This window comes from Perca flavescens, chromosome 23 (genome assembly GCF_004354835.1).
Source record: "Perca flavescens isolate YP-PL-M2 chromosome 23, PFLA_1.0, whole genome shotgun sequence".
Classification (NCBI taxonomy): Eukaryota; Metazoa; Chordata; class Actinopteri; order Perciformes; family Percidae; genus Perca; species Perca flavescens.
In genome coordinates this window covers 2,086,754-2,102,524 of record NC_041353.1, presented here as the reverse complement: position 1 = coordinate 2,102,524, position 15,771 = coordinate 2,086,754, and the positions used below count along the sequence as shown (strand labels likewise).

Genomic DNA, 15,771 nt, shown 5'->3' with positions numbered 1-15,771 from the left:
TTCTTTAAAGTGATGGTTCGGAGTATTTTCACCCTAGGGTCCTTTGCACCATGACCTCGAGCCAAACACCCCCCCAGAAGCTTTTTTCACCTGGGTCTGACATTGGGAGAGTTAGCGTAGAGTAGCGTTATCAGCTGAATAGCTTAGCGCAGGGGCTAATGGACCCACGTTTGTATCTCGTAAATGACCCCACTAATAATGCCCGAAATGATACCAAACGTCTACTGTAGTACATATAGGTTATGCACTCATAAAACGATGGATTGTAAAGTTTGTAAGTACACCAGAAGTTTATGAACACTTGCCTGCTGGCTTCTGCTCTCTGCTGTTGTTGCTGCTGCCGGCAGTAAGACGAGTGCTTAGGGGCCGTCTACAAATTACACCGAAAAGAGATGCAACAAAAATATTTTTTAATTTAACTTTTTTTTTTTAACTAAGTGCTGTAGTATAACTAGCAGGAGACAAGTAATAACTGAGGTAAGTTTGTAGACATTACCTTATTTAATCATTAAATTAAAAAATATGTTTGTTGTATCTCTTTTCGGTGTAGTAATTTGTAGATGTCTCCTAAGCACTCGTCTAACTGCAGGTAGCAGCAGCAGAAGCAACAGAGCAGAAGCCAGCAGGCAAGTGTTATAAACTTCTGGGGGCTCTTTTTGCAACTTCCGGTTCGTAACTCCGGAAAACAACTCGTGAATCGACTTTGGTGGACAAAAAGAACGCACCATTATTTTAAAAAGAACATTTATAGATTTTGGGTCCTGTAGTGATATCGTTCCCTGATGGGAGACACATGTTCTTATTGTCCTATGTTTCATTTCAATGTAATATTGTTCGTTGAGTTGAGCTGAAAGGTAGTTTAAGTTGCAATCACGACAACCCCCCCCCCACCAAACCCCATTTAGTATGTGTACCAATCCCACCGTCGCCATAGCAACCTGTTACTCCACAGTAACGAGCCAGGACACCAAATCAGCCTCCTGCTACGAGAAATCTGTGTGTGAGGTTTTTGTTTTGGAAGCTGGAGCTAAACTGAAGACGAAAGAGAGCCGATGTGAGACACCCCTCTGAGCCAATCAGTGTCAAGCCTCGTTTTGACCTTGTTACAGCGCCCCCTGCTGGGTAATCGCCACCAGAACGCCAGAGCAACACATCGACCCGATCCAAATCTGATCCGTCTAGTTCAGTGGTTCTCAAACTTTTTCTTAATAATGTACCCCATTTGAATTGTGTTGTTGAGGCTAAACCCAAGCTTTAAGCCCCTGAGGTGCTCGTCTACGGGTAGAGTAATTGACGCACTTTTTACCTTTTTGATCAATGAAAGTCCAAGTCATATTTGCAGTTAACGCCATTGGTTCAATTTATTTCCATGAGATATTTGTTGGTTTTCCAGACAAATTACTGCTTGTGTGGCGTTGTGTGGTGTGTGTGTGTGTGTGTGTGTGTGCGTGGTCAAAAACTGTATGTGCTTCCAAGTTACACCTGAGGAACCAAAGATTGGTTCCTATTTATACCAAGAGCACTAATTGGCTTTTACATGTGTTTTTAAGCCAAGTACTCCGTGACCAGCGATAGATTTACCAAACAACAGCCATGTAACTGAAAAACATTTAAATGTTGATGGAAAAAGGCAACAAAAAAGTTGGTAGAAAGAAGGAATTAAGGCAAGAATAGGTATAAATAGTAGCAAAAAACAGCGAGAGACTTGTAAAAAAAAACACATTAGAAGACAAACAAAAAGTGTCAAAAACCTTGAAAAAGGCGGAATTGTTTTTTGAAAAAAGCGACAAAAACTTAGACAAACTTGGGTTAAAAAAAGAAGACAGTAGAAAAAAGGAAGTAAGGAAGGCACGAACTGGTCGAAAATAGTGACAAAATGCAACAAAAACCTACCCCAAAGTACCCCTTGGGGTACACGTACCCCCATTTGAGAAACACTGGTCTAGGCCATTAAAGGGCTACAAGTAACTACCGTTTTTTTCAACCTGGACCCTATTTCCCTATGTGTTTGTGTCTAAGTGACTGATGGGAACAACAGTCTTTGGCGTTGGTCCAGTATTTAGCGAGATCGCTGCAGACGGCAGCTACAATATAAGTTAATAGAGCAATTGTGCAGCTTGTATTTACCTTCACAAAAGTGGTTGTTTTGCCGCTGATGGACTCAGATTAATATTGTAGCAATAGTGTCTGACAACATTAAGGAAAGGATCCCTACAGACCTTCCAAACCTCTTTGAGAACTTTCTGTTTAACCAGAAACAGCTCTGAGATCATTAGCGCTAAACCCACCAGACTCCATTTAAAAAAAACAATACTTTTAGCGTGTATAGAGACAACATATATTTTCCCATGTAAATCGGTAAAGTATGTGTTTATTTCAACCAAAACTAGAGTCCTGATAGTTGGAAAGATGACCCAAAACAGCTTTTCATATTTTTTTTTTGTTTCAGTCGACTTTGAATGAAGTGTATTTTACGATGCTAAAATTACTGTTTATTTACATGGAGTCTGGTGGGTTTTGCTGAATGCGATTAGAATAATAATCTGAGTCTGTCAGAGGCAAAATGAGCACTTTTGTGAAGGTAAATACAAGTTGGACAATTGCCCTATTAACTTTTAGCTTGTTTCTCTGCTGCAGACTGCAGCGATTTCGCTTAAAGTGCTCATATTATGCTCATTTTCAGATTCATAATTGTATTTAGATGTTATATCAGAATAGGTTTACATGGTTTAATTTTCTAAAAACACCATATTTTTGTTGTACTGCACATTGCTGCAGCTCCTCTTTTCCCCCTGTGTGTTGAGCTCTCTGTTTTAGCTACAGAGTGAGACATCTCACTTCTGTTCCATCTTTGTTGGGAGTCGCACATGCTCAGTACCTAGGTAAGGACTACTAGCCAGTCAGAAGCAGAGTATGAGGGCCCTGACAGTAGCTAGGTATGGACTACTAGCCAGTCAGGAGCAGAGTATGAGGGCCCTGACAGTACCTAGGTAAGGACTACTAGCCAGTCAGAAGCAGAGTATGAGGGCCCTGACAGTACCCTAGGTAAGGACTACTAGCCAGTCAGGAGCAGAGTATGAGGGCCCTGACAGTACCTAGGTAAGGACTACTAGCCAGTCAGGAGCAGAGTATGAGGGCGTGCCATGCTAGCAGCTAGGCGAGCATTATAACGTGTGTCTCTGAAGTAAAGGCTGGACTACAATAGAAAAAAAACGTTAAAAAAAACGTAGTAAAATAGGGTTGAAAAGAACAGTAGTTACCCTTTTAATAATGTGCAATGTGCGGAGAATGAACCCCGTAACTGTTGCTCTGTCAAAGCAGCGGTGTTGGTATCTGTCTGTTTTCCTGTCTCTCAGTGTTCGTACGTCCCTCCCTGTGAGCGGGACAACCAGAAGAACAAAGACAGTGTCCTGTGGTGGGAGGATTACTTCACCAAAGAGGTCAGCAGCCAGTCCTTCACGTGCTTCTTCAACCAGCAGAGGAGGTGAGACACGCACACACATTCACGGCGCACTCTATTTTAAGGCGTGATGCTGAATCATTGGAAACCGGGGATGTGTGATGCTGTGAAGTTTTGTTCCTCGCTGACAGATCATCGTTACCGCGGGAGATTACACACGGCCTGTCTTAACCTGCAGCATTGCACTGGCTTCTTTTTCACACATCCCTCAATTTGCCGCCTGCGACCTTTTGACTCCACATAAGACACCCTCACTTCAATTTGACAGTGCTTGTAGCTTCCACCGTCAGGCATCGTGTCGAGTATATTTTTCACAAGAAAATATAATTGCTGCAGGAGACTGGTAAAGTCTATTTAACCCTTGTGTTGTCTAGAGATGCTCCGATACCGATACCAGTATCGGTATCGGCTCCGATACTGCCTAAAACGCTGGTATCGGTATCGGGAAGTACTGGAGTTTATGCACCGATCCGATACCACGTAATAAAGCCCTGAAGAAAATCTAAATTAAAGTAGTTTATTTATGTTCTTTTTCCGTTATAACTGACTGTCAAACTGGAGAATAAAAGAAAGTTCTGGGGCATTCATTGTTTGTGTTTGTTCATGTTTCACAAAGAGTTTAACCTGAACCAGACCGACAACAAAGATAGAAATCATATCACATCTATACAGAGATAGTAGTATACAGTTGTTATACATCATATCACATCTATACAGGGATAGTAGTATACAGTTGTTATACATCATATCACATCTATACAGGGATAGTAGTATACAGCTGTTATACATCATATCACATCCTATACAGGGGGATAGTATACAGCTGTTATACATCATATCACATCTATACAGGGATAGTAGTATACAGCTGTTATACATCATATCACATCTATACAGGGATAGTAGTATACAGCTGTTAAAACATAATGAAATATATGACACTCTGGTATCGGATCGGTACTCGGTATCGGCCGATACGCAAGTTCAGGTATCGGAATTGGTATCGGGAAGAAAAAAAGTGGTATCGGGCCATCTCTAGTGTTGTCTTCCCGTTGACCGTGCAACTTTGTGTTTTTCTGGGTCCAGATTTCAACATTTTGTTGTTCTTTTTTCTACACTTTTCTCTTCCTTTTTTTGTTCACTTTTTTTTGTGTTTTTTTTGTTTTTTTTTAAATGATGTTTTTGTCCATTTGTCAATTTTGTTGCTTTTACCGATTTTTTTTTTTTCTTCTTCATTTTTTTTTCACTTTTTTTTGTCACTTTTTTTCACCTTTGGCGATGTTTTTCTTTTTTTAGCTTTTTTTTTTTACAACATTTATCACTTTTTCAACGTTCTTTTATTTGTTTATGTGAATTTTTTATATGATGTGTTTGATTTGACGAGTTAGACCAACCGATTCATTTTTTCTAACCACTTTACAGCACACATACAAATATTTATTTTCTATCTTTTCTTTAATAGAACATGTATTGAACAGATAATGGATCACTATGAACTAGAACTATATAAATGACTCCTGGTGTGGGACATTCACACACATCTAAAGAGCAACGTTAGAACCATTTCCTTCTTTTCACATCCAGTATCACACTAAAAAACTATGATTTTTGGTTCTTGGTGTGGTCCCTCCACGCCCTACTGTCTCCTTGCAGATGTTGCATATTGTAAACTTGCCACACACTTTGGAATTGGAATTGATTTATTTGAAACAGATTACAATGCACAAATAAACATTAAACTTGTTAAACAAGAGAATATGTCTTGGGCCAAGTTATAGCAACAATTGCTAATTTCCACCTGTAGTCCCTGGGCAGGTACAACAAATTTAAAAAACAAAACAAATTACAATTTTAAATAGAAATATCACAAAACTATATATAAATGACATGATGTGCATAGTAATTAGGACCGTCCGGTCTATCGATGCATCTCTAGTAGTTAATGAAAACGATGGAACTGATATGCATTTACAGTGTAAAATGGAAAATCTTTAAGTCAGAATTAAGATTTGTGGAGTTACAAACTCCAACACAAAAAATTGTTTAAATGCTTTAAGCAGTTATTTAATTAATAAATGAGAAACTTTGAACATAATCCACAGTAACAGATAGTCAGATAGTGTTGTAGGGACATTAAGTCAGACTCAGTGGTGAGTGAAACCGAAACAGAGGGACAGACACAGAGCTGTAGCCGAGCCAAAGTAGAACCCTTTTTAATTAACTAATGTTATCAATTATCAGGCAAATAATACACCAATACACCAATACAGATAATCTGCAAACTGATGATCGGTCTATCTCTAGTAAAGATAATGTGTCGTGTGACAGTGGACCAGTTTACTTAAAGATGAACAAGTAGAATATATCTGGTTCTTTGATTAAAAGTCAAAAGGTCCGAGAAGCCTGTGAACATAAAATCTGAATGAGCAAAGTCAACTACAACTCCGAAAATGAGCCGTTCTGCATAATTAGTACTTTTGACTTGATACTTTAAGCGCATTTCGATCACAACACGTCTGTGCTTTTACTAAAGTCACATTTTGAGTTCAGGACTTTCACTTGTACTAGAGAATTTAGACTCAAATATTTCTACTTTTACTTCAGTAAATTATCTTAGTATCTATTTCTTCCACTTCTGTTTAAAAACAATCTGCCGAATCAAACTGACAGAAATTGTTTTTTTAACAGATTTCACTATATGAAATGATGATGAAGGCCGTAACGTAAAGTGGTTACGGTTAAATTATCCTCCAGACTCCTGTGTTTCTATTGTGAGGAAGGGTTCAGGGTGTCAATTAAAGTGGGAATTGACAGTGGTGGTGATGATGGCTTTGAAACCAGCTGCTGCTCACCACTTCTCAACTCGTATTAGGTGTATGAGAACAACATCACACGCAAACTATAACCACTGCAGTCTGCACCAGACCCTGAGCTTGCAAAACAAACCCTGAAATGGGAATTCACACGATGATTAATTAACCCTCTGAGCCCTAAGGTGGTTTTGATAACTTATGGTCATATCTAACTACTCCGCCCTCGGGCAAGGGCGTAATTTTGGGTTCAACATCTCCATTTTTGAGCAAAAACACTTCATTTTCTGCATTCTGGTGAATTTTTCTGCAACAATTTATGGTGCAATTGTCTTTATTTATGTAAAGGGAGTTATAATATTTTTTTCTGTTTCTTAGAAACATACTGGGCCCTATTTTAACAATCTGAGCGCATGGTGCAGGTGTGTTTAGGGCGTGTCCAAAGGTTTGACGGCGGAAAAAAGGCTCTGTGTGCCGGGCGCCTGGTCCTAAAGGGTTGTCTTTAGGGTCTTCGTTAATCAGAGGAGTGTTTTGGGCGTAACATGCAATCAACCAATCAGAGATCATCTCCCATTCATCAACCAATCAGAGATCATCTCCCATTCCCTTTAAAAGCCAGGCGCGTTTGGACCTTGGAGCATTGCTGTTATGATGGAGGATTTGCACCGTAATATTTTTATTTGTAATCTTCTGTATGTGTGTGTGCTGCTGTACGTCCCTGTGTGTGTAAGAAGAATAGTATGCGAGCTGTGCGCTCGGTCATCAGCTGTGCGCTCGGTCATCAGCTGTGCGCTCGGTCATCAGCTGTGAGCTCGGTCATCAGCTGTGAGATCAGCTGCGAGCTCAGTCATCAGCTGTGTGCTCGGTCATCAGCTGTGCGCTCGGTCATCAGCTGTGAGATCAGCTGTGAGCTCGGTCATCAGCTGGGCGCTCGGTCATCAGCTGTGAGATCAGCTGTGAGCTCGGTCATCAGCTGTGCGCTCAGTCATCAGCTGTGAGATCAGCTGTGAGCTCAGTCATCAGCTGTGTGCTCGGTCATCAGCTGTGCGCTCGGTCATCAGCTGTGAGATCAGCTGTGAGCTCGGTCATCAGCTGTGTGCTCAGCCATCAGTTGTGAGCTCGGTCATCAGCTGTGAGCTCGGTCATCAGCTGTGAGCTCGGTCATCAGCTGTGTGCTCGGTCAGCAGCTGTGCGCTCGGTCATCAGCTGTGTGCTCGGTCAGCAGCTGTGAGATCAGCTGTGAGCTCGGTCATCAGCTGTGTGCTCGGTCATCAGCTGTGCGCTCGGTCATCAGCTGTGAGCTCGGTCATCAGCTGTGCGCTCGGTCATCAGCTGTGAGCTCGGCCATCAGCTGTGAGCTCGGTCATCAGCTGTGCGCTCGGTCATCAGCTGTGAGCTCGGCCATCAGCTGTGTGCTCGGCCATCAGCTGTGAGCTCGGTCATCAGCTGTGTGCTCGGTCATCAGCTGTGAGCTCGGTCATCAGCTGTGCGTTCGGTCATCAGCTGTGAGCTCGGCCATCAGCTGTGAGCTCGGTCATCAGCTGTGTGCTCGGTCATCAGCTGTGCGCTCGGTCATCAGCTGTGAGCTCGGTCATCAGCTGTGAGCTCGGTCATCAGCTGTGTGCTCGGTCATCAGCTGTGCGCTCGGTCATCAGCTGTGAGATCAGCTTTGAGCTCGGTCATCAGCTGTGAGATCAGCTTTGAGCTCGGTCATCAGCTGTGAGCTCGGTCATCTAGGCGTCTTGCGCTCGCCATCCACTCACAACGTAACGTTAGCCTGCTACTCTTTGGCCGAAAAGCCCAAACCAGTGTGTGTGGCGTGCCAGTTGTTTCCGGTCTAGCTAGATCCGGTGTGGTAGTTGTACAAAGCCAAATTAGAAAAAGTTGGGACAGATTTCTAAATGTACTTTGACTTGTATTTCATTGCAGACAATGTGAACACAAAATATTTCATATTTTGTCTGGTCAACTTAATTTCATTTGTAAATATACATCCTTTCCTGTCATTCAGACCTGCAACACATTCCAAAAAAGGTTGGGACAGGAGCAATTTAGGGCTAGTAATCAGGTAAATTGGTTAAATAATGATGTGATTTGAAACAGGTGATGTCAACAGGTGATGGTAATTATGATTTGATACAAAAGCAGCATCCAAGAAAGGTCTAGTCCTTTAGGAGCAAAGATGGGCCGAGGATCGCCAGTTTGCCAACAAATACGTGAGAAAATTATTGAAATGTTTAAAAAAGAAAATTTGCTTATTTCACCTTCAACAGTGCATAACATAATTAAGAGATTCAAGGAATGTGGAGGAATTTCAGTGCGTAAAGGACAAGAGCGCAAGCCTAAGCTGAACAACGGTGATCTCCGATCCCTCAGGCGGCCCTGCATCAAGAATCATCATTCATCTATAAGCGATATCACCACATGGGCTCAGGACTACTTTGGCAAACCTTTGTCAAGTACCACAATACGTAGTTACATCCACAAATGCCAGTTAAAACTGTACTGTGCCAAAAGGAAGCCCTATGTTAACAGTGTCCTGAAGCCCCGTCGACTTCTCTGGGCTCGGAGGTGTCTGGGATGGACCATCACACGGTGGAAACGTGTACTGTGATCGATGAATCAGTATTTCAGGTATTTTTTTTGGGAGAAATGGACACCGTGTGCTCCGGACCAAAGAAGAAAAGGATCATCCTGACTGTTACCAGCAACAAGTCCAAAAGCCGGGGTCTGTCATGGTATGGGGTTGTGTCAGTGCCCTTGGCAAAGGTAACTTGCACTTCTGTGATGGCACCATTAATGCTGAAAAGCACAAAGAGATTTTGGAGCACAATATGCTGCCTTCAAGAAGACCTCTTTTCCAGGGACGTCCATGCATATTTCAACAAGATAATGCAAAACCACATTCTGCACACATTACAAAGTCCTGGCTGCGGAGGAAGAGGATACGGGGACTTGACTGGCCTGCCTGCAGTCCCGACCTGTCTCCAATAGAGAATGTGTGGCGCATTTTGAAGCGAAAATGCGACAACGAAGACCCCGTACTGTTGCCCACGTTAAGACTTGTTTGTTACACCAAAATTACACCTGAAACACTTCATCACTTGGTGTCTTCAGTCCCTAAACGTCTTTTAAGTGTTGTGAAAAGGAATGGCAACGTTACAAAGTGGTAAATGCTTTACTGTTCCAACTTTTTTTGAAATGTGTTGCAAGAACCAAAATAGGAATTTTGTTTTTTGGAAAAAAACAAACAATAAAAATCATGAGGAGCACATTAAATGATGTGCTGTTGTATTGTCTGCAATGAAATACAAGTCAAAGTACATTTAGAAATCACTACTTTCTTTTTTTATTTGTGTTTTCCATACTGTCCCAACTTTTTCTGATTTGGGGTTGTAGTTTTTCTAACATCACTAGTTGTTGCAACAGCATGTGAAAAAAACTACAAAGTTTGCTATGCCCAAAAAGAACGTTAATCTCGTGATAAAACGTTTTTAACTGACAGCACTAGTAAATACTGCTATGACATATAAAAGGAGCAGGTCGACTGATGTTTAAAGAACCTCATCATATCTTATATAGGTCATGTTGGCCGGCCCCCTTTTTTTTTTTTTTTTTTTTTTTAAATGCTGTGACCGAAAATTGTTGAGGCGGAAGGAGGAAAGAGATCTCCTTTAGCGTGTCAGCTTAATCCTCCAATTATTCACCGACGACGCTTACCTGTGACCTTGGCTGGTTTTATTTTTATCTCTGCACCAGAATGATCCGAATGAGGGAACTCTGCTTCGTAAATGAGGGCCCAGGGGGGGAGCTCGGTGATGCTGCAGATAAGATATTATTTTGTGTTTTAGAGAAAAAGAACTGGAGCACTCAAAAGGTTATGTTTCAAGACGAGGGAAAACACAGTTAGTCACTTGATTAATGGGCTTGTTTCAGCGGTGGCGGGACGGTTAGATCCCTGAAACCTTCCACTGCAACTTTACACAGTGGTGGAAAGTTCAGTTCAGTTCAGTCCAACTTTGATTTATACAGTACAGCACGTTTAAAAACAACACAGTTGACCAAAGTGCTTAACAAGCTCAATAAAACCCCCAATTGATAATATACACAAACAATACATAATACACAATAACCAACAATAGAAAAAAGGACAAGGGGCCCTATTTTAACGATCTAAGCGCCTGGTGCAGGTGTGTTTAGGGCGTGTCCAAATCCACTTTTGCTAGTGTGATTGTGGTAAAAAAGGGTCTGTGTTTAGGGAGCCTGGTCCTAAAGGGTTGTTCTTAGTGTCTTCATTAATCAGAGGTGTGTTTTGGGCGTAACATGCAATCAACCAATCAGAGATCATCTCCCATTCATCAACCAATCAGAGATCATCTCCCATTCCCTTTAAAAGCCAGGCGCGTTTGGACCTTGGAGCATTGCTGTTATGATGGAGGATTTGCACCGTAATATTTTTATTTGTAATCTTCTGCATGTGTGCTGCTGTGTGTGTGTGTGTGTGTGTGTGTGTGTGTGTGTGTGTGTGTGTGTGTGTGTGTGTGTGTGTGTGTGTGTGTGTATAACAAGCATAGTGTGCGCGCGCTGTGTACGAGCCAATAGGAGCATTTTACTAATGCTCTGTTAAAATAACAATGAAATGCTGCGTTGTTGACTTTAGACCAGGTTTTTGTTGGTCAATGGTGTGATCACTTCCCGCTTCCTCAAGATAGCAATACTCCCAGAATGCACCTGAACACACCTCCCTGTAAGACCAGCTCGCCCAGAATGCACCTGAACACACCTCCCTGTAAGACCAGCACGCCCCAGAATGCACCTGAACACACCTCCCTGTAAGACCAGCAAACCCAGAATGCACCTGAACACACCTCCCTGTAAGACTAGCACGCCCATGGGCGCAAAGACGGGCGCAGGTGCATTTGCTACTAAAGCAGCGTGGGCACTGGACGGGAATCTGACAACTGCGTCGGTCTTAAACTAGAAAAGACACTTGGTTCGGGCATTGTGGGTGCAAGATAGGCCCCAGGTGTCAAAGCTCAACTGGAATTGAAACCAATGAATAATAGTGGGTGTTAAAGGAACACACCGACTTATTGGGACTTTATCTTATTCACCGTAACCCCCAGAGTTAGACTAGTCCATACATACCCTTCTCATCTCCGTGCGTGCTGTAATGCTGTCTGACGGCTCCAGCATTAGCTTAGCCTAGCACAGAACATGCAGGTAACTGGTTCCAACTAGCCTACTGCTCCGAATAAGTGACGAAATAACGCCAACATGTTCCTATTTACATGTTGTGATTTATAGAGTCACAGCGTGTACAAGAAGCAACCTAACATGAGACACAGCCGTCTTCTAACCAGTAAACAAACCAGGAACTATATTCTCAGGCGGAAGAATATAGTACTTGAGCGGAGTGATATGCTCGCAGCAAGCCTGTCTGAGAATATAGTTCCCGGTTTGTTTACAGTTAGAATGCGTCATGAAGAGGAAAAAAACATATATAAGTCGCACCGGACTATAAGTCGCATTTATTTAGATTATAAATACAAGAGTTATTCAACTACACAATAGCACACAGAACAATACGCTGAATACGGTAGGTGTCCGGTATGTTAACGTAACACATTAACAGTTATTGAACTGTACAATAGCACCCAGAACAACTAGCTACCAGGGCGTGGAGCATGGAGGTATTAAAAGGCGTGGAGACGTAGCTGCATCCCTCCAGACTCCTTCCTCCACCTCTGGCCATCTAGCTTTCAGCCCACGATTAGCCGATTAGCTTTCTTTGTTTTCTTCATTGCAGTAAGAGTCACCTTTTCTCCAGTCTCCCTCATAAGTTTCTCCCTCATTTCAAACTCTCTTTCTGCTGCTCCATTACCGTTTTCGGGGCTGCATATTTTACTACCTGCAGTTTGTCTCTTCTCTTTCTCAGTTGTCTTTAGCAGCAGCGTTCTAGTTGTCACAAGCCTAGAGCGCCCTCTCTCGCGGCTGTAGACGGTAATGTTTTCAGTATGAATTAACATTTAAAAACATGTTAAATTATATATATTTTGATATATAAGTCGCACCTGACTATAAGTCGCAGGACCAGCCAAAGTAGGAAAAAAAGTGCGACTTATAGTCCGGAAAATACGGTATTGCCCAGCTCTAGTCCTAGTTATAAGCTGCTGTACAGTTGCTGTACACACCCATTATTGAGTGATGAAACTGCCGTAATTTAATTCTTACTTCTGATTAGAGATGGCCCAATACCACTTTTTTGTTTCCCGATACCGATTCCGATACCTGAACTTGCGTATCGGCCGATACCGAGTACCGATCTGATACCAGAGTGTCATATATTTCATTATGTTTTAACAGCTGTATACTACTATCTCTGTATGGATGTGATATGATGTATAACAGCTTTATACTACTATCCCTGTATGGATGTGATATGATGTATAACAACTGTATACTACTATCTCTGTATGGATGTGATATGATGTATAACAGCTGTATACTACTATCCCTGTATAGATGTGATATGATGTATGACAACTGTATACTACTATCTCTGTATGGATGTGATATTATTTCTATCTTTGTTGTCGGTCTGGCTCCGGTTAAACTCTTTGTGAAACATGAACAAACACAAACAATGAATGCCACAGAACTTTCTTTGATTCTCCAGTTTGACAGTCAGTTATAACGGAAAAAGAACGTAAATAAACTACTTTAATGTAGATTTTCTTCAGGGCTTTATTACGTGGTATCGGATCGGTGCATAAACTCCAGTACTTCCCGATACCAATACCAGCGTTTTAGGCAGTATCGGAGCTGATACCGATACTGGTATCGGTATCGGAACATCTCTGATTCTGATCTTCTGTGATTTCAGGCCGGACGATGTGCTGTGGCGCCGTTCCCACGACACCAGCGTCCTGCTGCACTGCGTCCTCTGGCCAATGGTGTCGCTGCTCCTGGGCACGCTCATCGTGCTCCTGACGGTGTGCGCTCGCTCCCTGGCCGTACGCGCCGAGGCTCTCCAGAAGAGGAAATGCTCCTACGAAGTGTGCCAAGACCTGTCCTCCTCCTCCGCCGCCTCCAGGCCCTCGTCTCGCCGCGGCAACAACAAGCTCGACGACCCTCTCACGACGAACTCCGACCTGGAGATGTCCTCGCCGACACGGACCCTGCCGCTGTTCGCGGTGCCGGTGCGACGACGCGACCGGGAACATTAGGACGAAACGGAAAAGCCGTTCGTGGAATACAATCGGGATGCTTACGAGCCAGTGGGCTGAGGTCGACTGAACTAAACTGGCTGAGGACTAGGGTTGGGTAGCGTTTGGATTTTTTACGATTACGATGCTGAACCGGTACTTTTAAAACGACTGCGATTCCTAAAACGATTCTTGAAAAACTGAAAAATTAATGGTTTTTACGTCCGTTTTGGTGAGCCCAGAGGGGGAAATATGGCATTTTAAAAGTAGCTCTACATTTACGGTAGCTAGCTAACGGTAGACTACAGAGGAAAGGGGGATATTTTTACGTCCGTTTCGGAGCGACAGATGGGAAAATATTTCAGTTGACACCGAAATGAGGAACCAAAATTTACTTTCTAATCCGGTCCGATTCCTACCAGTTGCATTAGGAATCGGTTCCATAGTGGAACCGGGTTTCGGTACCCAACCCTACTGAGGACGCCACCAACAACCCAGCGCTCTCTGGTGTGGTTTTTGTCATCGGAAGTTTTAAAACCAGGAGCGATTAGGAGAAGAGGATGATGGGGAAACCCACCCTGTTGCCTATAGATTTCAGCAGAAACATCAGCACCTTTTCATGGTTTTAACTAAAGATGTTCCGATACCATTTTCTGATCCCGAAACTTGAACTTGCATGTCGGCTGCTACTGAGTACCGATCCGATACCATATATCGGTAGCTAAGAGTATAATCTACCAGTTAGCTCCGCTGGTAGTTAAGAGTTTAATCTACCAGTTAGCTCCTCTGGTAGCTAAGAGTTTAATCTACCAGTTAGCTCCTCTGGTAGCTAAGAGTTTAATCTACCAGTTAGCTCCTCTGGTATCTAAGAGTTTAATCTACCAGTTAGCTCCTCTGGTATCTAAGAGTTTAATCTACCAGTTAGCTCCTCTGGTAGCTAAGAGTTTAATCTACCAGTTAGCTCCTCTGGTAGCTAAGAGTTTAATCTACCAGTTAGCTCCTCTGGTAGCTAAGAGTTTAATCTACCAGTTAGCTCCTCTGGTAGCTAAGAGTTTAATCTACCAGTTAGCTCCACTGGTAGCTAAGAGTTTAATCTACCAGTTAGCTCCACTGGTAGCTAAAAGTTTAATCTACAAATTATCTCCTCTGGTAGCTAAGAGTTGAATCTGCCAGTTAGCTCTGCTGGTAGCTAAGCGTATGGGGCTCTGGATACGTGACCCCATGTATTGTTGTGATTGGTCGTAGTGTTATCCAACTGCGTGCAGTCTTTTATTATCCAGTTTGACAGCGAGTCATAACGGGAAAATGAACATAAATAAACTCCTTTAAAAGTAGATGTTCTTCTGGGTTAAATTACATGGTATCGGATCGGTGCATAAACTCCAATACTCGCCGATACAGGACCTACGTTTTAGGCAGTATCGGATGCTTTTCTGACACTGGTATCGGAACATCTCTAGTTTTAACTCCACAAACCAGACCAGTGGATCTGGACTGGATCTCTTGGAGGCTGCTGAGTTAAATCCTCTTATTATAATCAGCATTTCTTCTGCGTTAAGGGTTGTAAACAAAGGGTTGTTATAGCGACACGTGATGCTGCGATAGATGGTACCGTGGATTGTGTGTCCTGAACAGTGAGACAAACTTCAAGCAAAAGGACTCAACTCTTCACTACGCTCTTAACTAACTGTAGCTCTTCTATTAATGTAGTTTTCCCTTTGAGTCCCAGTAGCCACAAATGTTGATAAATTAGAGAGCCAAAGTCCTGACATCTCGTCAGGACTTTGCTGCTCCTCTAGCTTCTAAGACCGAAGAATGCAATCCTTCGTTGAGGGGTCTCTTCCATCCGTCTTTCTCCATACATTCATTTATTTTATTGAGTTGTGAGGAACCATGCACTATATTAAAGATATCCATTTCCACAGCACTGATTCCACCTATAACAGCTACAATCATGTCATACTAATGCAACACACAGTGCTGTTCATGTACATGTAGATTTTTTCTCCAGTCGCTTCTACTTTGCTAGATTTTTTTTATTTTTATTAGTGCTATAACATTACACAAAGAACCCAGGACCATCGGTGCATTAACCCTTGCATTGTCCTCCGTCTCTTTTAACGTTACCTGTTTATGAAACATAAAGTTTTTAATTATCACTATAATTCTGCTATATGTTCTTAGCCAACTTCATTCCAACTTGTTACCACTAGTTTTACACCTCTTGTTGGAATTGAATAGTCAACAAACTTCATTTATATGAAATTATACCTAATTTCTTTTCCTAAACCCA

At 42.4% G+C, this 15,771-nt stretch overlaps 1 protein-coding gene across 1 annotated transcript in view; it reads left to right on the top strand.

Annotated features, from left to right (window-relative positions):
* Window positions 1–13,499, top strand: part of LOC114550476 (calcium-activated potassium channel subunit beta-4) — a 46,284-nt gene extending 32,785 nt beyond the window's left edge. Inside the window, exons 3-4 of the mRNA XM_028571274.1 lie at window positions 3,357–3,484; window positions 13,157–13,499. Of these exons, the coding sequence (XP_028427075.1) occupies window positions 3,357–3,484; window positions 13,157–13,499 (471 nt within the window). The remainder of the gene's footprint in view (window positions 1–3,356; window positions 3,485–13,156) is intronic.
* Window positions 13,500–15,771: the final 2,272 nt, after the last annotated feature.